This window comes from Nelumbo nucifera, chromosome 3, assembly GCF_055504915.1.
Source record: "Nelumbo nucifera cultivar China Antique chromosome 3, China Antique-T2T, whole genome shotgun sequence".
In the NCBI taxonomy this organism is placed as follows: domain Eukaryota; kingdom Viridiplantae; phylum Streptophyta; class Magnoliopsida; order Proteales; family Nelumbonaceae; genus Nelumbo; species Nelumbo nucifera.
The window spans coordinates 5,937,524-5,959,722 of NC_142651.1; the positions used below are offsets into that span (position 1 = coordinate 5,937,524).

General features: G+C 41.2%; 1 protein-coding gene and 1 pseudogene across 4 annotated transcripts; both read left to right on the forward strand.

The window, feature by feature from the left end:
* Positions 1-369: 369 nt before the first annotated feature.
* Positions 370-2,499, forward strand: LOC104592988 (adenine/guanine permease AZG2 pseudogene; annotated as a pseudogene). Its single transcript, XR_016083546.1, has one exon. The product of XR_016083546.1 is annotated as an adenine/guanine permease AZG2 pseudogene (transcript).
* Positions 2,500-4,316: 1,817 nt separating this feature from the next.
* LOC104592991 (Leucine-rich repeat protein kinase family protein) lies at positions 4,317-18,133 on the forward strand. 3 transcript variants are annotated; one of them, XM_010252583.3, is made up of 15 exons: positions 4,318-4,803; positions 5,148-5,685; positions 6,369-6,880; positions 6,995-7,127; positions 13,783-13,854; positions 13,969-14,037; positions 14,175-14,246; positions 14,474-14,542; positions 15,405-15,577; positions 15,699-15,958; positions 16,104-16,230; positions 16,328-16,393; positions 16,483-16,669; positions 16,748-16,880; positions 17,728-18,133. In XM_010252583.3, exons 1-15 carry the CDS (start codon positions 4,737-4,739, stop codon positions 18,049-18,051), a joined length of 2,802 nt encoding a protein of 933 aa, XP_010250885.1. In that variant the 5' UTR covers positions 4,318-4,736; the 3' UTR covers positions 18,052-18,133. The 3 variants fall into 3 exon arrangements, with proteins under 3 accessions (XP_010250887.1, XP_010250885.1, XP_010250886.1); XM_010252584.3 differs by having other exon boundaries at positions 5,246-5,685; XM_010252585.3 differs by lacking the exons at positions 13,783-13,854; positions 13,969-14,037; positions 14,175-14,246 and having other exon boundaries at positions 4,317-4,803.
* Positions 18,134-22,199: the final 4,066 nt, after the last annotated feature.

Here is a 22,199-nt window from a genome sequence, read left to right on the forward strand (position 1 = left end):
TCTTTTCCCTCCTTTCTCTCTTCCCCTTATGGCTCAGTTGGCCTTATCTCAAAAGATGATCCATTGAATTTCCAGTGCACAAAAGAATAGCTTAGCTGGTTGCGCATGCAACAAATACATTATTCTAATACACATATTAATATAAAATACCCATTCAGCATTCACATATGAATATAGAAATACAACGCCACTTAGCATTCAAAACTCAAAACCCCAATGGAATCTCACAAGTATTAGTCTATGATCTGGGATCTCCAGACTTAATAGTGTTTTCCACGTGTCAAGTTTTGCATTCCAACCGTTGAATTGGTCTCAGAGGGCCATTATAGATCATAAATGGAAACTGGCACTGCAATGGGGAGTGAGTGATAAGGGTGCCCATATTGAATCATAAAATCCTTTATTCTAATGCACCCTAATCTTCTATATCCGGATACCGCTTCATTTTTTCATTCTTAAATAATTCATGCTGCTAAATTTGGAATACTTAATTAATTGCCCTTTCCAGTTAGGCCTATAAATATTATTACTACTTGAGAGATACTCCCACACTCATGACTGAACATTTTGCAGAGAGAGAAAGAGAGAGATGGGTGGTGAGATTGTTGGGAGGTTGGGAGGTGGAGGTCTTGCGAGGCTAAGAGAGTCATGGAGAAGACAGGAGAGGAGTCTCAATGAAAGAGTTTCAAAGAGCAGAGTAGGGAGATACTTCAAACTAGAGGCCAGAAAGAGCTGCTTTACAAGGGAATTACGTGCAGGGACTGCTACCTTCCTTACGATGGCGTACATCATCAGCGTCAACGCCACGTTGCTTGCAGACTCCGGTGGAACATGCTCCGTCTCCGATTGCTCCACCGCCATGCATCTGGGAAATAATGCATCAGCAGCATCCACACCGCACCACCACCACCGCCACCAGCAGCCAGCTCCGGACTGTAAGTTCAAGCCAAATGTGGGTTATCAGAACTGCTTAGCCAAAACCAAAAGCGACCTCATAGTGGCCACTGCCTTGTCTTCCATGATTGCATGCTTCGCAATGGGCTTACTGGCCAACTTACCTTTCGCCCTAGCGCCAGGTATGGGGGTTAATGCCTACTTCACCTATAACTTAGTGGGCTTTCATGGATCCGGACCCATGTCTTACCAGACCGCCCTGGCCATAGTGTTTGTGGAAGGTTGCATCTTTCTTGTAATCTCTGCACTTGGTTTACGAGCAAAGCTTGCTCGTCTTATTCCCAATCCAGTCCGGCTCGCCTGCTCAGCAGGTATTGGGCTTTTCATTGCATTCGTGGGCCTTCAACCCCACCAAGGTATTGGCCTCGTAGGCCCAAGTTCTTCAACATTGTTGACACTCACAGCTTGCTCCCATACAAACCCACTTACGGGCGAGTGCCAAGGTGGCAAGATGCAAAGCCCCACATTCTGGCTGGGTGCCGTTGGCTTCCTGATAACTTGCTATGGATTGATGAAGGAAATCAATGGCAGCATGATCTACGGGATTCTCTTTGTGACACTGATTTCATGGATCAGGGGAACCTCTGTAACATATTTCCCCGACACCCCTCTTGATAACGCCAACTACGAATATTTCAAGAAGGTGGTGGACTTCCACAGAATTAAGACCACCGCTGGAGCTTTTAGCTTCAGAGAGTTCAACAGAGGCAACGTCTGGGTGGCCTTAGTGACGCTGCTCTACGTGGATGTGCTGGCCACAACAGGGATATTGTACTCGGTGGCCCAAGTTGGAGAATTCGTAGATGATGAAAACGGAGGGTTTGAAGGTGAATACTTGGCGTACGTGGTGGATGCAAGCTCGACGATTGTGGGCTCGGCGCTAGGAACGTCGACCATGGCTACGTACGTAGAATCGTCGGCGGGGATCAGAGAAGGGGGGAGAACGGGATTAACCGCTCTGACTGTTGGGTTTTACTTCTTGTTGTCGTTGTTCTTCACGCCTCTTCTGGCAAGCGTTCCTCCATGGGCCATAGGGCCTTCTCTCGTCATGGTTGGAGTGATGATGATGAGGGTGACCAAGGATATAGAGTGGATGAAGGTGAAGGAAGGTGCGCCTGCATTTGTTACCATGTTGCTCATGCCACTCACCTATTCTATATCCAATGGAGTTATCGCTGGGATTGGCCTTTACCTGGCTCTGAGCTTGTATGATTACATACAGAGCTCTATGAGATGGTTGGTGAAGATGATGAACAGGGTACTTGTGGGTGGAGTTCAAAACCAGGTCTCTGCTACTACTGCTAATGCAGATCCAACGGCTGAACTCTTGTAATTTTTATCTTTATCAGTAGGTAGAAGTAAGCAGTTAGCAGTTATTTTCTGAAAAAAAAAAGAATGTAAAGTAGCCAGCTACCATATTTATTATTTAATACATACATTTAATATGTCTGTGCTATTTGGAAATGTCACCCAGGTGTCATGGAAGAAAATGAACTCCTGGCACCCCGTTCCCATAGTTAATCTCAATCCTACTTTTGTTTGGTATACAGAGAATTTGGACACGATGATAGACATTTGATATTTCTGTCAAGAGAAATTGGAGGCTGATTCAGGCCAATCCGGGTTGGGTTGGGAAGGATGAACCAAAAATCAACTATCTGGCAAGTGGCATCTGCTTGCTAGATGCTAATCCATCCCATGAGCCATGAGCAGCTGGATCCTGAATTGGTTCAAATTGATTATGTTTCGTCGCCAATCCACCTTTTCCCAATGTAGCAGGAAAGGAATGATCCGGTTCGTATAACTGGATTGATGGATTCAGATGCTACGAAACCACATAGCCTGGTTCATCCGGTCTAATGCGTGTAGGCCCAGGCCCATAAAAAGAAAGAGATTCTGTCTCGTTACGTTACGCGCATCATGCTACGGCATAGATTTGGAATTTTGGATATTCCTCTAGCTGTCTTGGAACAAAGAGAAATGGACGTTAATTACTATATACCCGTTTGGGAGGGTAGAAGCGCAGCGGCTTCTCCCTTTCATGAAAAATCCGGAGAGCCCAAATTGGGTGTTTAATCAATCATTTGAAGAAAGTTGAATCAATTTAGCTGAATCTTCATCTCAGCCTTCCCAATCGCCACTCGCCCCTTTGTCCTTCCAGGCTCCAGCTTGATTATCAAGTGGGATTGGAAGAGATTTCTCTAAGGATGTGTTTGACATGCTTTTGAAAAATTAATTCTGATGAATTTTGTGATTCTAAGAGTCACTTCTAAGCTGGATTTATGTGAGTAATTGGAACTTTTTTTTTTGGAGTGAAAACTCGTTCTAAGAATTGATTCTATTAAAAAAAAAAGGAATCTTTTTTTTTCACAAAACTCATATTTCAAATAGTGATTCATTGAAGCAAAATCTGAACCAAACACAGCCTAAGCTTCAGTGGGGATTGGATCAATTGTCAACAGAGATCCGTCCAATGGGCATAAAGAGGGACCAAGTGGAATGAAGTGGATCCAGACAATTCTAACATTTGGTAGATCAGCTCTGGAACTAGATCCATACCATTCACTTGCTTACCTGCTCAACCTCACATTCCCCCTTTACTGAACTGTCCAAGAAAAATGCAAGATGGTCCCCTATAATTAAAAAAGTCTTTTTTTTTTCTCATATCCATACATATGACCAACCTATGAGCCACTATCCAATCAATCTGGACCATTCAATCAGCAACAGGGTATGAACTAAACCTATTAATCTAAGTAGCTTATCTTAACCAGAACGATGGAGTGAAAGCATCACATGAGGTGAAGGCGATGATCAAGGGCATCTAATGTATGTCATTGAAACTGCAACGCAAAACAGAGACTGAAAAGGAGGCCAGCAGAAAACCATTTTATAATAAGCTAAAGCAAAAAGATGGAGTCCAAACTATAAAGAACTCTGCAACCCTCACCATCACCGTATTTGTTTCTTTTGCCTTTTCTTTCCTTGAAGATTCTCTCCACTTTTTTTTTTTTTGCATGGCTAAAGGCTATCTACTTATCAAATTAAATACCCATTTCAATCTTTTCCTTCTTACATGTACACACAAGACACAAGCATGTGGGTTAAGGATTCGTCCTTAAGGCTGTGTTTGGTTTGAAGGAAAATGTAGGAAAAGGAAGGGAAAGACAAGAAAACCTATACAAGGTTTGTAAAGGTTTTCTACATTTCCCTTCCTTTCCCTACATTTTTCTTCAAACCAAACATAACCTAATAGTTCGTATTTTCTACGTGAGAGATCTCCCCATCCTAATCATCATTTAATCACAGAAGCTTTTTGTGCAATGCAATATCAAGACTCCTGTACGTGGTCTATTTATCAGATGGTTAGAATGAACAGAATTGGCAACTTCTGCTTTCCTCTCCGTTGAATGGTGTCTTTCCAAACTTTGCTTCACACTATGAAAAAGGTTGCATGCTGCTGCTTGTGGGAATAAAAACAGGTGAAAGAGTTCAACTGGAGAATGGACATTATCTTTTTAAAATCCAGAAAAAGGGAGATTTGAAATTGATCCTTAAACAATTATAATGACAAAAAAGCAGATTCCAAGATGAAAAGTTATACGTGAATGAAAATTACATACACACACCCACACACCTCATCCATCTATAAAAGTAAAAGTTGGGTGGAGAGAAGATGGATGAGCTCTTGAACTTTAACAAGAAGTTCTAGATTTTCATCTAAAATGGGATGACAGACAGAACGAAGCATCAAAGGGTGTGGCTAGCCTTTCTAGTCTTCAATGGATCTATTTTCCTACTTTCTTGTTATATTTCTTCAATTAACTCTTGTTTCCTGCCAACTTAAAGGTGCGTATTTCTATTGAATCTGCAATAATATATCTATGATATTTGTACACAATTTATTTGTAAAAACATCTCTAATCAACACCAGGAACCATGCTTTACAATTATTAGCATCTTTATTTCTGAGTATCATCATGCTGCAAATGCAAAACTGATTCAGTGATTTGAGAATTCCTTGTAAACTAAACCACACAAAGTATATTTGCTAGTAAGCTAAGATTTAGTCTGATTGGCACAAACAAAACATAAGTTCTTTCAAACTGATAAAAGGATTTCTACTTTGTGAGCAGACTAATTAAATATAGAGAATTTCAAACTAGTCATAACCTTGTTAAGTTAATGAGCAGAGTTTGTCAGTATAGACTGTGGAGGGATTAGTAATTACACAGATCCAAGTACTGGACTAGCATGGATTTCTGATACTGGATTCACTACACATGGTAAGGTGGTAAAAGTTGACACTCCAAAGGATAACATGCTACAGTATCAGAGACGCAGAGACTTCCCAGCAGACAGGAAGAAGTACTGCTATACTCTACAGACCACTGCAAGAAGACGGTATCTTGTCCGAGCAACATTTCAGTATGGCGATTCTAACAGTGAAGACTCATACCCCAAATTTCAGCTCTACTTGGATTCTACCATGTGGTCAACCATAACAGTTTTGGATTCTTCAAGAGTATATGTTGAAGAAATAATCATCAGGGCAACCTCCACCTCTATCCATCTCTGTCTCTGTTGTGCAACAACAAGTTCTCCTTTCATATCGACTCTTGAGTTACGCCCTTTAAATCTGTCAATGTATGCTACAGATTACGAGGATGATTTCTTCCTCAAGGTTGCAGCCCGAGTTAATTTTGGTGCTCTAAGCAAGGATGCCATTAGGTATGTACTCTGAAGATTCTTATCTAAGTCTATAAATCCATCAGCAGTTAATCATATTTTATCATCATCATTTGATGTCAAATCAAAGCATCATAGAATGAGATAATAGAGAACATCAAATCATATTACAATCATTATATCCCAAGAGTAAGACCATAACTGGGACATGGGATTCTCTGGATATTCCAAGTCCTTGTGCTTCTCAGACATCATCAGTGAAAGAAATTCAAAAAAGCATGCAATTGGTAGGAGTCTTATACAGGGAAATGGCTGTTTGGGGTTCTATTTGTAAGCTTAGGGGCATTTTCCTTGGTGATTTAACCTTGCCTTTACTTGGTCATTTGCATTCTTCTTCCTTTCTGAAGTATTTTCCTCTGTTATACTAAGTACAACACTTGGGAAACGGTGCTACTATCTCTCTCACTTATAACATAATCAACCCAGACAGATAAGGCTCAAAGAAAAATAAAGAAACAAGAAAGAAAATAGAAAACTAAATTGATGAGCTAGTTCAAAGATCATAAGGAAAAAAGAACTAGGCCACAATTGCTGAACCACAGCAAGAGCAGATTTATAAATTAACATGTTCACCAATATCTAGATTCTATTTTAAGACAAATGTCATGTTGAAAGATCAGTGAAGAGGTACTAATATTTTCTTTTTTTTTTTCCTTTACTAACAGGTACCCAGATGATCCCTATGACAGAATATGGGATTCAGACCTAGATAGAAGACAGAACTATCTTGTGGGGGTTGCTCCTGGCACAGAAAGAATCAATACCTCCAAGAACATAGACATAAGAACACATGAATTCCCACCTGTTAAAGTAATGCAGACTGCCGTAGTTGGCACCAGAGGGCAACTCAGCTACAGGTTAAATCTTGAAGGTTTTCCTGCTAATGCTCGAGCTTATGCATATTTTGCTGAAATTGAAGATTTGGGTAAGAATGACACTCGGAAATTTACTATGCAGCAACCTCGAGTGCCTGGTTATAACAATATCATAGTAAACATTATTGAGAATGCCAATGGGAGCAACACTCTTTATGAACCCAGCTATATGAACATATCCCTGGATTTTGTACTGTCATTTTCACTTGTCAAAACTTTAGATTCTACTCGTGGACCACTCCTAAATGCAATTGAAATCAGTAAATATGTGCAGATTGTCCCAAAGACAGAAAGCAAAGATGGTAAGTCTATTTAACGATTTCATTTCTGCCTTGTTGCAGTTACTCAGATTATTTCTTCATCATTTCCTGTCAGTTATATATGATCTAATGAGTAATAGTGTTCTCAATTGGAAGCAATAACTTTGGATATCCTACGATCCTTGTCCCCTGGAAGTGATTGGGCTCATGTGGAAGGTGATCCTTGTAATCCAGCTCCATGGGAATGGGTTATATGCAGCTCCAGCACACCGCCAAGAATTACTAAGCTGTAAGTCTTTCATACCTTGTCTCTGGAATACAAATTCCAGTTGATGCATTGCCATATTAAATAAATGGCATATAAAGCTATAAGATGCACAAATGGTAGATTGATATAACATGCTTCCAGAAGCATATATGTTTATGCAGAGAAAGAGATCAGAGCCAACAGTTAATAGCTGTCGCCTCTGAAATGAAAAAGAAAAAATTGTATTCAGTTATATGATCCTATAATCCAATTGTAGAGAACACTGATGTGGGCCCCACAGCTGTGGTCCCACTCTGTCCGTAGGGTAGAATGTACCTAGTCATCCTAGGGTTAGCTGATGGTCAATCTGTTATTCTAGTTGTTATTTATATTTCAGTTTTATATTGTTTTATGTGTTATGTAAATACCAAGGGCAGATGTGTCCTTTCATGTAACTACCATAACCTATAAATATTAAATAGAAGTGGCGGCAGCAGAACATTTTGAGATTCTGTCCTTCCTTTCAAATTTTGTGTTCTACTGCTCTCTCACTACTCTTTCTCCTCTTCCCTCTATACTTTCTCTCCTTTTTTGAATCTGAAATTTATTAGTGCTCAAGACTGATAGCAGTCTTGAACATCTACATGGTATCAGAGCAAGGTTAGGGTTTCTCATGTGAGTCTAGTACCAGCCGACCACATGAGAATCTCCTAGGACTGGAAGCTGAAAAGGTGGAGTTCGCAAACTGATTCTTGGAGATCGCCAGAAGGTTTAGCAGTTGTTGAAGGCTTGTCACGGTTGTAGAGTGTTGGTGGTTAGAAAGAATCAGAGAAGACTAGGGTTCGGGTAACCTTGGAAGGCTGCGAACAGTTTTTTTCTTGTAAGTTATTTACTTTATAAGAGAAGTTCTATCAGAGAAGATAGGTTGGACCTATCTGGAGAGGGCGGCTGAACCATTCTAGGGTTTTCTTCCTTCTATTCTCTAGGGTTTTACAGCAAACCCTATGTTGGGCCGAACTGCCTTAGCTTTGTTTCTCTCTACTCTAGGGTTTGAAAGTGATCTTGCGGCAAGCCCTAGTGTTAGACTGAACCTTGCGATCTACCTGGAGCTGTCCTCAAGTTTTTTGTTAGGATTGATCAGATTTTAGGGTTTCATATTAACCCTACTGCAAGTCTATCTATACGATACTGATTGGATTGTGCAACTGAAATGTTCACTTTAAGGACTGATTAAAACCCTAATTCTGCCAAGCATATCAGACCTACTTCTAAGCTGTTTTTCAGATCCTTTTGGGGTTTTCGAACTCTCTTAAGGGGTGAGAAATGTACAGACAGCTGTTGTTGTGTTTGCTAGTTGGTTTCAGATCAGAGTTATACCAGTTTTGTGCACATACACTGTGAGTACAAATCGGTCCTATACTGTTTTGATTGTGATTGGTAGTCCAAGTGCTGTTTTTGAGACTTGACCGAGATGGAGTTTAAAAATCAGGCAGAAGGCAGCTTTGGGAACATCAGTTATGGTAGTGTTTCTAAGACGGGTGGTCAGATTACAACCGTAAAGTTTGATGGATCAAACTATTTGGAATTGGCCCAATCAGCCGTGATGGCTATTGGGGGAAGAGGTAAATTAGGGTACCTCTTGGGAGATGTGAAAGATCCCCCCAAGGGAGACCCTACGTATACCAAGTGGATCCAAGAAAACTACTTGGTTATGACATGGCTGTGTAATTCTATGCAGCCTCATATTAGCCGAAATTACTTGTGGGCAAAGACAGCTAAGGAGATATGGGATGTTATGAAAGAAACTTATTCCCAACCCCTTAATGTTGCCAGAGCATATGAATTGAAATGTGAAGTGAAAAACCTTAAACAATGAGAGAAACCGATTTCAGTATACTTCTCTACCTTGTAGTCCCTGTGGCATGAGATTGATCACTTAGAGACTCTTGAGTGGGAGAGTCCCAAAGATGCACAGATATATAGAAAGCAGGTCGAGACAAACCGGGTGTTTGAGTTTCTGGCGGGCCTAAATTCAGAGTATGATATTGTGCGGCAACAGATTTTGACTAGAGACAGTGTGACTCTCTCTCAGGCATACTCATTCGTACATAGTGAAGAGACCAGAAGGAAAGTTATGATGCAACCTCAGCCCCTTACACCAGCCTTTGTAGCTGCCACACCCAAATCAGGGGGTGATTCAGAGAAGGACAGGAGGAAGGAAGACAAGAAGGATGTGGTATGTGAACATTGTAAGAAACCCAAACATACAAAAGAAACATGTTGGAAACTGCATCCCACTTGGTTCCGGCGAAGTTGAGAAGCAAGAAGGGCACTGCTCATGTGGCCGTGAACACTGATTCAGCATCCTCATCTGGCACAAGAGGAACACCTTTAGAGACCTTAGCTGCAGTTCGGGCTGCCCTAATATAGTTAGAAAAGGAAGTTGGAAATTCATCTCAGCCACCGCAGTCACCATCAGCTCCTGCCACATCTGCCTTCGCACATTCAGGTACTCAAGCTTCAGCCTACCATGCCTTAGCTCCAGGTACTACTGAACCTTGTTGGGTAATAGATTCAGGTGCATCCGACCACATGATTAGCTTGCCTTCATTGTTTACCACTTACCATTTGTCTTCTGGTAGGGATAAAGTATCTATTGTTGATGGCTCCCTGGTTCCTATTTCTGGGAAGGGTGACATCAAGTTATCAGATACTATCTCCCTGTCATCTGTTTTGCATGTTCCTAAGCTTGATACTAATCTTCTTTCAGTCAGTAGTATTACCAAGCATATGAACTGCTCAGTAACCTTCTTCCCTGACCGATGTGTTTTTCAGGACTTGGAGACGAAGACGGTGATTGGGACTGGCCGTGAGACGAATGGGATCTATCTGCTCAGGGAGAGGTCCCGTCAGGAAGAGTCAGTAGGAAAGATGTCTTTTGTTTCTCAGAGTGTGAGTCTGGTTATGCTTTGGCATAACCGATTGGGTCATTTGTCCTTTCGGTCTCTAAAGAGTCTGTTTCCAGCTTTATTTGAGTCTATTGAATTGTCTCAGTTGCAGTGTGAAAGTTGTGAGTTTGCTAAGCATTGTAGAAAGTCTTATTTATTGAGCAATAAAAGGAGTAATAACTTTTTTGATATTGTGCATACTGATGTTTGGGGGCCCTATCACATCCCTTTCATGGGTGGGTACAGATATTTCTTGTTATTTGTTGATGACCATACTCGTTTTTCTTGGGTTTATCTCATGCGTTCACGAGATGAGGTCCCTGCCCTGACTCAAAACTTTCACCAAATGATCCTAACCCAATTTGATGCCAAGATCAAAGTTCTTAGATCTGATAACGCAAAGGAATACTTTGCTAAACCATTGACATCTTACCTTCTTAATCATGGGGTTATACACCAGAGCTCTTGCCCTCATACAACTTAGCAGAATGGAGTTGCAGAAAGGAAGAATAGGCACATCTTGGAGGTGGATAGAAGTCTCATGTTTACCTCCAATGTCCCTATTCGCTTCTGGGGTGATGCTATCCTCACGGCGGTATATCTTATTAATCGGGTTCCTTCCCGGGTCCTTGATATGAGATCTCCTTTTTCCCTTCTATACCCAAGTGAGGAGTTGTTTTCTATTCCCCTTAAAACATTCGGTTGTACCAGCTTTGTTCAGCTTCTCGGACCCCACCACTCCAAGTTCGAACCCAAGGCCTCCAAATGCATCTTCCTTGGTTATGCACAAACTCAAAAGGGTTATTGTTGCTATGATCCTGTCTTAGGGAGGAAGTTTGTCTCCATGGATGTCACTTTCTTTGAGGAGACACCCTATTATCCTCGGGTTACTCCTCAGGGGGAGAGCAGTGAGAGTGGGGGTCTGAGTTCCTTTCTTCAAGGGGAGAGCAGTGAGAGTGGGGTTTTGAGTCCTTGTCTTCAGGGGGAGAGCAGTGAGAGTGGGGCAGTTCCTTTACCTATTCCATTGGGTGATGAGAGCTGCAATGGTGAGGGTGGTCAGAGGGATCAGGAGTTGAGGGTCTATCACAGGCGGTGCAGGCAGGTTGATCCCGATCATCAACAGTCCAGGCCAGCTCCAATCTCATTTCTAGCTCCAAGTCCAGGTATTACAGTCCCAGGGCCCACAAAGACTTCCTCTATTGTTGCCATTTCACCTCCTACAGATGACCTTGACCTTCCGATTGTCGTCCGTAAAGGGAAACGACATTGTACCACATCTACAGCCCATCGTATTTCCCAGTTTTTATCCTATGATCGCCTATCTCCTACCTACAGGTCCTACCTTAGTTCCGTTTCCAATGTCCCTATTCCAAGAACAGTGCAAGAAGCCCTATCCGTCCCGGAATGGAAAGATGCAATGCAAGTTGAGATGGATGCCCTGTTGAAAAATAACACCTGGGAGATAGTTGATCTGCCCAAAGGAAAGAAACCAGTTGGATGCAAATGGGTATTTACTGTGAAGCATAATGCAGATGGATCCATTGAGAGGTATAAAGCTCGGTTAGTTGCAAAAGGGTTCACCCAGACTTATGGCATAGATTACTTGGAGACCTTTGCCCCGGTAGCCAAGATGACCACCATTCGAGTCCTATTATCCCTTGCAGCAAGTCACACTTGGCCTTTATACCAAATGGACGTGAAAAATGCTTTTCTGAATGGAGACCTGCAGGAAGAGGTTTACATGCGTTTGCCTCCTGGATTCTATGATGCAGAAACAGGTAAGAAGGTCTGTCGGCTCAACAAGGCTTTGTATGGTTTGAAGCAGTCACCTAGGGCTTGGTTCGATAGATTCAAACTAGCCCTTGTGAAGTTTGGTTACGTACAGGCCCAGTCAAATCATACTCTATTCATCAAGAGGGTAGAGTCCTCCTTGACACTACTGGCAGTATATGTTGATGATATTGTGGTGACAGGGAATGATAGCCATGAGATTGAGTCCCTTGAACAGCTCCTTCATCAAGAATTTGAGGTGAAAGACCTTGGTGTGCTCCAGTATTTTTTGGGTATTGAGGTTGCTAGATCCAAACAGGGGATCTTTATCTCTCAGAGGAAATATGTCCTAGACCTGTTGGCAGAAACTGGAAAGTTAGGTGTCAAGCCTGCGGATACACCCATTGAACAGAACCACAGGATTAGTGCAGAGAGTGGGGAGCCTCTTGAAGACAAGGTTATGTTCCAGCGATCGGTAGGAAAGCTCCTATATCTCTGCCTCACTCGGCCAGATATTACTTATGCTGTTAGTGTTGTCAGCCAATACATGCATTCTCCTAGAACCACACATCTTCTTGCGGCAGAAAGAATTTTAGCCTACTTGAAGAGATGCCCGGGTAGGGGTATACTGTTCAAGAACAATAACCACATGAAGGTGGAGGTCTATACAGATGCCGATTGGGCTGAGAGTGTTGATGACAGAAGGTCTACCTCAGGATATTGTGCCCTTGTGGGAGGTAACCTTGTCTCTTGGAGAAGTAAGAAACAAAGTGTTGTCTCCCGATCTAGTTCTGAAGCAGAATACAGGTCCATGGCTAACGGAGTGGCTGAAATCCTATGGCTAAGATCTCTACTTGAGGAGTTGGGTATTGAGTATGAAAAGCCCCTGATGCTGTATTGTGATAATCAAGCAGCTATTAATATAGCACATAATCCAGTGCAGCATGACAGAACCAAACACATTGAAGTTGACCGTTTTATACGAGAGAGGGTCTCATCTCAAGAAGTATGCCTCCCTTACATCACATCCAATATGCAGCTAGCAGATATCCTCACTAAAGTCGTATCAAGAAAGAAGCTAGAGGCAGATCTATCCAAGTTGGGAATGATAAACATTTACTCCCAACTTGAGGAGGAGTGTAGAGAACACTGATGTGGGCCCCACAGCTGTGGTCCCACTCTGTCCGTAGGGTAGAATGTACCTAGTCATCCTAGGGTTAACTGATGGTCAATCTGTTATTCTAGTTGTTATTTATATTTCTGTTTTATATTGTTGTATGTGTTATGTAAATACCAAGGGCAGATGTGTCCTTTCATGTAACTACCATAACCTATAAATATTAAATAGAAGTGACGGCGGCAGAACATTTTGAGATTCTGTCCTTCCTTTCAAATTTTGTGTTCTACTGCTCTCTCACTACTCTTTCTCCTCTTCCCTCTATACTTTCTCTCCTTTTTCGAACCTGAAATTTATTAGTGCTCAAGACTGATAGCAGTCTTGAACATCTACACCAATCATAGCTGATTGTTAGGATGGTCATCCTTTGGTTCATTTATAAGGCTAGAAAAGATCTCCCATGTATGATCCATCAAATGGTAGTTCCTGTCCATTCCCTCCTGCATATGTGTGCCCCATGTATCACTGGTTCTTTGTGCCATGATAAGAATCTACAACAGGAAGGCTTGCCATCAAAGCACCAGTTAAAACCAGGCTTCTTTAGACAACTACTGACAAAACCCACTCCTGGATACACTTGAACATGTAATTGCTTTTTATTGTCTTTTATTAAAACATTTAAAGGATAGTTCAGTTGACAATACTTGAAAAGTCCAGTCTGTATTGCACTACATTTTAAAATAGAATGTTAAAAAAAGTCCTGACTTTTAGTGAGTATATGAAATTTACCAATATGAAAAAATAGCTATTACATAATGAACCTGCTATAATAACTGGATAATTCTTCTGGCATGCTCAACAGTGCTCTCTCTGAAAAGAATTTGAAGGGAAAAATCCCAAATGAGCTTAAGAACTTGGACAGTTTGACAGAATTGTAAGTGTTGATGTACTTTAAGTGATTCATTTCTTTTTCTTTTTTGTTTTTCTTTTTATTTGTCATGTCCCAATTGATAGTTTCATATCCAGTGCATCACTTTTGGCCTATTAGGTGGCTGGACGGTAACTCCTTCACTGGGCCAATCCCTGACTTAAGTAACCTTATCAACTTGACTATTGTGTAAGTCCCCCCCCCAAAAAAAAAAATGTTCTTTTCTTTTTTGTTTCTTTTCAGTTCATGATTTGAAATTTCATGTACATATACTCAAAGAGAAGACCATAGTTTAGTTATGCTTGGTTTTCTACGGGAATATGCAGGCATCTGGAGAACAATGGACTGACTGGTACACTGCCTTCTTACCTGGCTGATTTGCCAAGCTTAAAAGAATTGTATGTAGTATGTTAACTTTTACAATGAGTTTCAAACTTTAAATTCTACATTTGACACCTAAGGAAGTAGTTATGTTTTGCCCTCTGATTTTAAAGTTGACACTCAATACAATAGTTCTGTTTCCTCTCACTAGAATTCTTTTTCTCAAGTTATGGTTGCCATATACAAAGTATTATACTTGTACCACTCATAGATCCATACTAACTTTGAAATCCTCATGTGGCAGGTATGTCCAGAACAATTCTTTAAGTGGAGAAATACCTCCAACATTTCATACTGGAAAAATAGTATTTAAGTAAGTCACCAAGTATATATAATGCTAAACATTTTTTTTGAACAATATGTAATGCTAAACGTTAAAGACATAGAGAATACATTTTCTTGAAATAGGCCATTTCCCTTCACTTTTCCAACTGGAATAAATCAAACCCTCCTTGTGTTGTAATAAGAATCAACTAATGGTGCTAAATGGAATACATAATTTGCATATGTATATGCGTATGTGACAATGTTCTTCATTACTGTTCCTCTTAAACATCACTTTTATAAAACAGGTAGTTGCTTCACAATGGGCTAAATCTTGGAGTTGTCCTTCCAAAAATTCAGAAACGACATATGATTGACTATTTGGACACTTACCGGGGTTTAATCCACAAAATCATTAACATCTCAGTTATATAGAATGTTGAGTTTGTTAATTGGATGGATTCAGTGTCAAGTGGGGTAAGAGGAGTGAAAAGTTTCAAAGATTGACTAAAACAAATAGTTTCAAAAAGGAGTGAAAAGTGAACTAAATGATATATCATGTTTTTCATAAACAAATTTCTAAAAAGAATGTATTCTAAAGTAGAAATTCCATGGGCAAAGGCAGAATCCAATTAGAACCAGGATATATCCCAACAGATGATAAAAAAGCACACTGTCGTAGCAAGGACAAGTATAATGATGGTAACTACCTAATAATGAAGGTAGTAAGAATAGTTTTATAAACCATAACAATAGTAACAATAGTAAACAATGACAAAAAAAAATAATGAAATAGCATTGACATAAAGGAATAGTTTTTATATAACAATATTATATTATTGCATTAATGTCATGGTTCTGACAATCTACAATAAAACTTTGCTTAACAGCTATAATTTTCCCATTTGCAGGTATGATGGCAATTCTCAGCTAGTTCAAAGGGGGCACCACAACAGGAATTCTAAATTGATAATTTGGGCTTCAATTGGAGCAGTTTCAGTTTTTGCAGTTCTGCTCCTAGGAAGCTTATTACTGTTATGTAATGCTCCAAGAAAGTCATATCAGGAGAAGAGTAATAACAGATGTATATTTTCAATACTTTCCTCTTTACTTTGTCAAAAATAAGCCATCATTTTCCATGCCCATGCATAGGGTATATGTGATCAATATTGCATCTCAACATTTTACTTTCTTCTGCTCATTAGGTAATTCTGCACATGTAATATCAAAGCGTTCATCTTCCTACTCTCTTTTTCATGGTGGATCCCTGATGGATGAAGCTCTAGATATGGCTTACTATATCACACTCTCAGATATAGAAGAAGCTACTCAAAATTTTTCAAAGAAAATTGGGAAAGGAAGTTTTGGACCTGTCTATTATGGCAAGATGAAAGATGGAAAAGAAGTGGCAGTTAAGATCTTGGCTGATGCATCTAGCCATGGGAACCACCAGTTTGTCAATGAGGTAAACTTGTAATCAGGAATCTTTACATGAAATACTGAAATAATTGATGATTGATGTAGCACGTGGCAGTTATTAGTCATGACTGTAATAAGTTCCTATTCAGATAAAATATATCATTACATCAGTTATGGAAATAACATTTCAGGTTGCTCTCCTGTCCCGTATTCATCATAGAAACTTGGTTCCCTTGATTGGATACTGTGAAGAGGCTCATCAACGAATTCTGGTTTACGAGTATATGCACAATGGAAGTCTACAGGATCACATTCATGGTATGCCCCATATTCTTGTATAGTTGCATCTTTGTGTGTGCTTTTGGAAACACGCAAAAACAATTCCTTCAAATCTATAACATAATCTATTGACCAGGTTCTGGTAATCAGAAGTGTTTGGACTGGCTATCTCGTCTTTCTATTGCAGAAGATGCAGCTAAAGGTTACATGAGATCCTGTTTTTTCAAATATAAATTAATTTTTATGTGTTTGAAATAATCTGTCTGTAACCATGATGTGAGATATTTGTAGGTCTTGAGTACTTACATACTGGGTGCAACCCAAGTATCATTCACCGAGATGTGAAGACAAGCAATATTCTCCTAGACATCAATATGAGGGCAAAAGTGTCAGATTTTGGACTTTCAAGACAAGCCGATGAAAATCTTACCCATGTATCAAGTGTTGCTTGTGGAACAGTGGGCTACCTTGATCCTGAGTAAGGAATAGATATCATGAACTGCTTTAAACAGTTTTTCCTCAGTGCATGCTCACCTAATCATAATTGCTCTGCTAGGTACTATGCTAATCAGCAGTTGACTGAAAAGAGTGATGTTTATAGTTTTGGAGTCGTTCTCTTGGAGCTGATATCTGGAAGAAAGCCTGTCTCAATAGAAGATTATGGCACTGAATGGAACATTGTTCACTGGGTATGCCTATTCAGTCTTTTATTAATAGCTTTTAAAGCAATCAAATCATTTCAGGCTGCATTGGTTGATTCTCTGAACTTCTGGATATACCTCTTTACAACCTCCTCTTAAATGATGGAACCATTTCTGGTTAAAATGAGGCCATTACACAATGATACTTCTGGCTTCCCAGGGTCTTGTAGGGGACCTAACCTTTGGCCTTTATTACACAAAGTGGGAGCTATCAGACTCAAACCTATGTTTCACACTTGTCAGTCCAAGGTTCTACCATGGTACCAAGGAATAGCAACATGAAACCATACAGCCTGTTTAAATTTATTAGCTTAACACATTCCTGATTAAAAATAAATATCAAGAGATAAAAATTTCGAATAAGATGACCTTGCTATTTATTGACACTGAGAATAAGGCCACTGTGGCTCATGCAGTTCTATCCAAGCTCTGCCTTTCAGATCCTTGCTGTCAACCTTGACCCACATTTTTTCCACGTTTCCCTTTGAGTTGGTGCCTTCAAATACTTTAGTGGTTTGTTGGCATCTAGCAGATATAGTAGGCCAAATGGCTCCTTCAACTTCTTGTATTTGCTCTAGAAGTCTTCCGGTGTTTTTTATTACCAAAATAGCACACCCTGTTTCATGGAATGGACTTGTATGTATGTATAGCAAGTGCAACTATTCAAACTTACCATCTAGGTCTATATTCCTCATTCATATAACATTTTTGATAGAAGGCTTAACTGAATAAACTAACCAAACCCCTAATATTGAAAAGCCACATTTTAACTTGTGACATGAAATATATTTGAATATATTGGAGATTGACAATCTACTAAATGTGTTATTTGCAGGCAAGGTCTTTAATTCGTAAAGGGGATGTGATGAGCATCATGGATCCCTTGCTAGCTGGCAATATCAAAATTGAGTCCCTGTGGAGAATTGCTGAAGTAGCAATTCTAAGTGTTGAACCGCATGGAGCTTGCAGGCCAAGGATGCAAGAAGTAGTTTTGGCTATTCAAGATGCAATTAAGATTGAAAAAGAAAACCAAAGAACTTATAAGGTATGTTCAAGTTCAGGGACAATGTGGTTTTCAGGTAAAAGCTTACCATCTTGTTCTCTAGATATAGATAGCTCTGACATATCAAATGGTTGTGCTCTGCCATCTGCAAGATAAATGTGTAGCACACAAACAACACTGAATTGTAAAGGAATTCTTCAAGGGATTGATTATACTATGTTTATCTTAGTCTTCAAAACAGATGTTTTCTTCCAATAAATGTGCAATATAGAATGTAACTTTAACTTTTAACCTCAAATGAAAATAGATTCTTCTTCTGCTAAACAAAGTAGGCAATTATGGTGAAGTAACAGAAGACATACATTTGTCTTGAGAACTAGTAGAGGCATCCAAGTATAGACGTTCTATGATCGATTAAACCCAATTTGCAGAATGTGGTGGCTCAGGTAAGTTGGAAAAGCAGATAAGTAATTAACGGGTTTTGCTTGGCTCAGTGGAGAGGATTTCTATTTGATGAGGGCGGATTTGGCCCTCCAATGATATTGTGACACATGGCACTTCGGAACAAATAGGTGACACCTGGAACCACTTTGGCAACAACTTGCCTTAGCCAAGTTGATGGTGTCCCACCTGGTGGCCCAAGCGCGGCTTGGCCGCTTGGCCCTAGCTTGGCCTGGCCGCCAGGCCCTGACGCGGCCTGGCCCTGGTGCGACCTGGCAGCCTAGCACAGGCGCGGCCTGGTGGCTTGGCACAGGCACCAACCTGGCAGCCTGGCCCAGGTGCAACCTGGCAGCCTGGCACAGGCGCGACCTGGCACATGCGCCGACCTGGCGACTTGCAAGACGTGCTCACCGACGAATTCGGCATGCATATCCAAACACTCCCACGATCCTTGGAAGTTGGCCCACGTGCCGAACGATCTGGAGGGTGTCAACGTGCATGGCGGTTACCTCTAGGAATCTCGACCCACTTAGACGACCTCGCAGAAATCTCGGATATGGTGCGTGAAGCCCACGCCAAACAATGCCTATATAAAAGCACCAACCCAAAAGCAAAGGGGGAGGCAAGCAAGCAAGTAAGCAAGTTCTAGCTCTCAGACTATGATTTTTAGCTCGCAATCTACTATGAGAGTACTGACTTAAGCATCGGAGCGACCTCGCCGGGTTAGCCACCCCGGATCCTCTGACATTTGGTTCCTTGCAGGTCTCTAAAGAGCAACGAAGCTCATCAATTCAGCTCGCCACCAGGCAGGTCGCCACTTGGTCAGCCCAGCACCTCACAGGCAGCTCGGCACCTCGCAGGCAGCTAGGTAGCCAAAGTTCTCCACTTCGGCCTGAATCATCGGCCACTTGGAAGCAAACCAAATGACGAGGTACTTAGCCAAAAAGTCGATACATCAACAAAAATTGATTCATCAATTGGCGCCGTCTGTGGGAAACGCTACAAAAAGTCAAGTTCTCATCCTCTGAAAGGCTAAGCCCTCTTCTTCCAGAAAGCTAAGTCCTCATTTTTTAGAAACTAGTGCTCTCGCTTTATAGTTTCCATTTTTTACTCAAAGACTATGCATGAACTGCTAACAGACTAAGCAGCTCTATCAACTTTACTTTCAATTCAGATAAAGCCTCATCAGTCCTCTTCGCGAGGTCCCCCCTACAAAGATGAGCTCACCGTGGCTTCCGCGGGAATTGGCGGCCAACGGACTGCATGAGCGCCCTTGCTGGTCGAGCCTTCCAAGGCTCTCGTGCGAGCTGGCGACCTAAAGTTAGTAGTGCTACCCCCGTAGGTCGAGCTCCTAGTAGTTTCTTGTAGGAGTGGGTGACCGGCATCACAAGGTTGATGCAGCGCAGTCATAGCACTAAAGCGCCCACCTGATGGCCCTGGCACAACCTGGCGGCCTGGCCCAGGCGCGAACTAGCGAATTGATAAAAGACCTCGGCACTACAAGTCTCAGTCGCCTCTTCGGCATGGGCAAAATCAAAGATCAAGGAGAGTAGACTACGAGTCGCTCCCAGAGCCTAAGGGCTAAAATACCACATAAGACCCAGTCGCCTCTTCGGCATGGGCAAGATCAAGGAGAGTGGACTACGAGTCGCTCCCAGAGCCTAAGGGCCAAAATACCGAACTAACGAAGTCTTCCTCACCATATAAGACCCAGTCGCCTCTTCGGCATGGGCAAAATCAAGGAGCGGACTGCGAGTCGCACCCAAAGCCTAAGGAATTGAATCGGCGCTTACGAGCTCATCAAATTATTCATTCCGGGCCAAAAGGAGAAATCTACTCCCTTCGCCAAATTACTTTCGGCTCGGGAGTGGGGGACAAATGATGAGGGCGGATTTGGCCCTACAATGATATTGTGACACATGGCACCTCGAAACAAATAGGTGACACCCGGAACCACTTTGGAAACAACTTGCCTTAGCCAAGTTGATGGTGTCCCACCTGGCGGCCCAGGCGCGGCCTGGCACAGGCACGGCCTAGCCGCCTGGCCCTGGCGCGGCCTGGCACAGGCACGGCCTAGCTGCCTGGCCCTGGCGCGGCCTGGCCCTGGTGTGACCTGGCAGCCTAGCACAGGCACCAACCTGGTAGCCTGGCCCAGGCGCGACCTGGTAGCCTGGCACAAGCGCGACCTGGCGACTTGCAAGACGTGCTCGCTGACGAATTCGGCATGCATATCCAAACACTCCCACGATCCTTGGAAGTTGGCCCACGTGCTGAACGATCTGGAGGGTGGTCAACGTGCATGGCGGTTACCTCCAGGAATCTCGACCCACTTAGACGACCTCGCAGAAATTTCGGATATGGTGCGTGAAGCCCACGCCAAACAATGCCTATATAAAGGCACCAACCCAAAAGCAAAGGGGGAGGCAAGAAAGCAAGTAAGCAAGTTCTAGCTCTCAGACTTTGTGATTTTTAGCTCGCAATTTAGTATGAGAGTACTAACTTAAGCATCGGAGCGACCTCACCGGGTTAGTCACCCCAGGTCCTCTGACATTTGGTTCCTTGCAGGTCTCTAAAGAGCAACGAAGCTCATCAATTTAGCTCGCCACCTGGTCAGCCCAACACCTCACAGGCAACTAGGCAGCCAAAGTTCTTCACTTCGGCTTGAATCATCGGCCACTTGGAAGAAGACCAAATGACGAGGTACTTAGCCAAAAAAGCGATACATCAACAAAAATTGATTCATCACTATTGAAACCCCGTTTGGAGTTTCCAGGAAATTAAACTCCACGAGGAAAGGGATCAGTTGATTCTTAATTTGTAGGAAATGCAAGCAGACAAATTATTTGAGACTAACTCTGAAAAGACGGAGAGATATCAAAACAACTAAGGAAAATTGATTTGTGATTTATATGGAGCTTTTATCTGGACTAGGTAATTCAATTCAATTTTCAGTGGGTTGAGCATATTTGGGCAAATCCGATTAAGCCCGCAAGCATTCCAACTTCCAACAAGCCACGATTGTGCCAAGAGAAAGCTTATGATAATCCTCCATGTCCAAAATCAAGTTTGCAGTAAGGAGCCCGTTATCAAAAGGATCACTTCAAATAAAACTGAATTTCAAGAAAAGAAACCTGGTAGATGAATAAATCAAAGCCCTAAAAGAGGTCATTGGATGATCAGGAAAAGAAAAACAAAAGAGAAAGACAAACAACGAAGTAACTAGACAATTAGAATACAATCAAAGAATTAAGATCGATTACCCATAAAGCCAGATTGCAGTAAAAACTGAATTCGTGAGCCTTCATTGTGTTCCCGCCACCAAGACCAAGAGGGTCATCCAAAAGGATAATTTGGGCATTTATGTTCATATGTACTTTAAAATTTATATTTTGTATATCAGTAAAAATTATCTGAATGTTGTAATTTTATTAAATTGTCATAAGTTTAAACTTTATATAAATAATTTTCAATTCATTTTGTTCATCAAATAGAATATTAAAACCATTTTTAGTTTATTTTATTAATAATATATAATATTTTAATTATTTTATTTTTATCTTGCAAACCAAATTCCATTCGAATGTTATATAAGATCCTATTCAATTTCTAATATAAAGCAATTAAGGGTTTTTTTTTCTTTTGGATTCTAAGAGGGGCAATGGAATTTGGGTTCTCATTGATCAAGATGTTCATATTCTTTTATTTATATTTATGTAGAGTTTATGGAAAATCTATTTTCTCCGAATAAGTGATATTCATCTCCTCCACTTGAGGGTAAAGTTGCATAACACTTGGATATGACAAAATTATCCTTTTTAATAATGGTTTTTTATAATAAAAATGGTCATTTTTTTTATTTATAT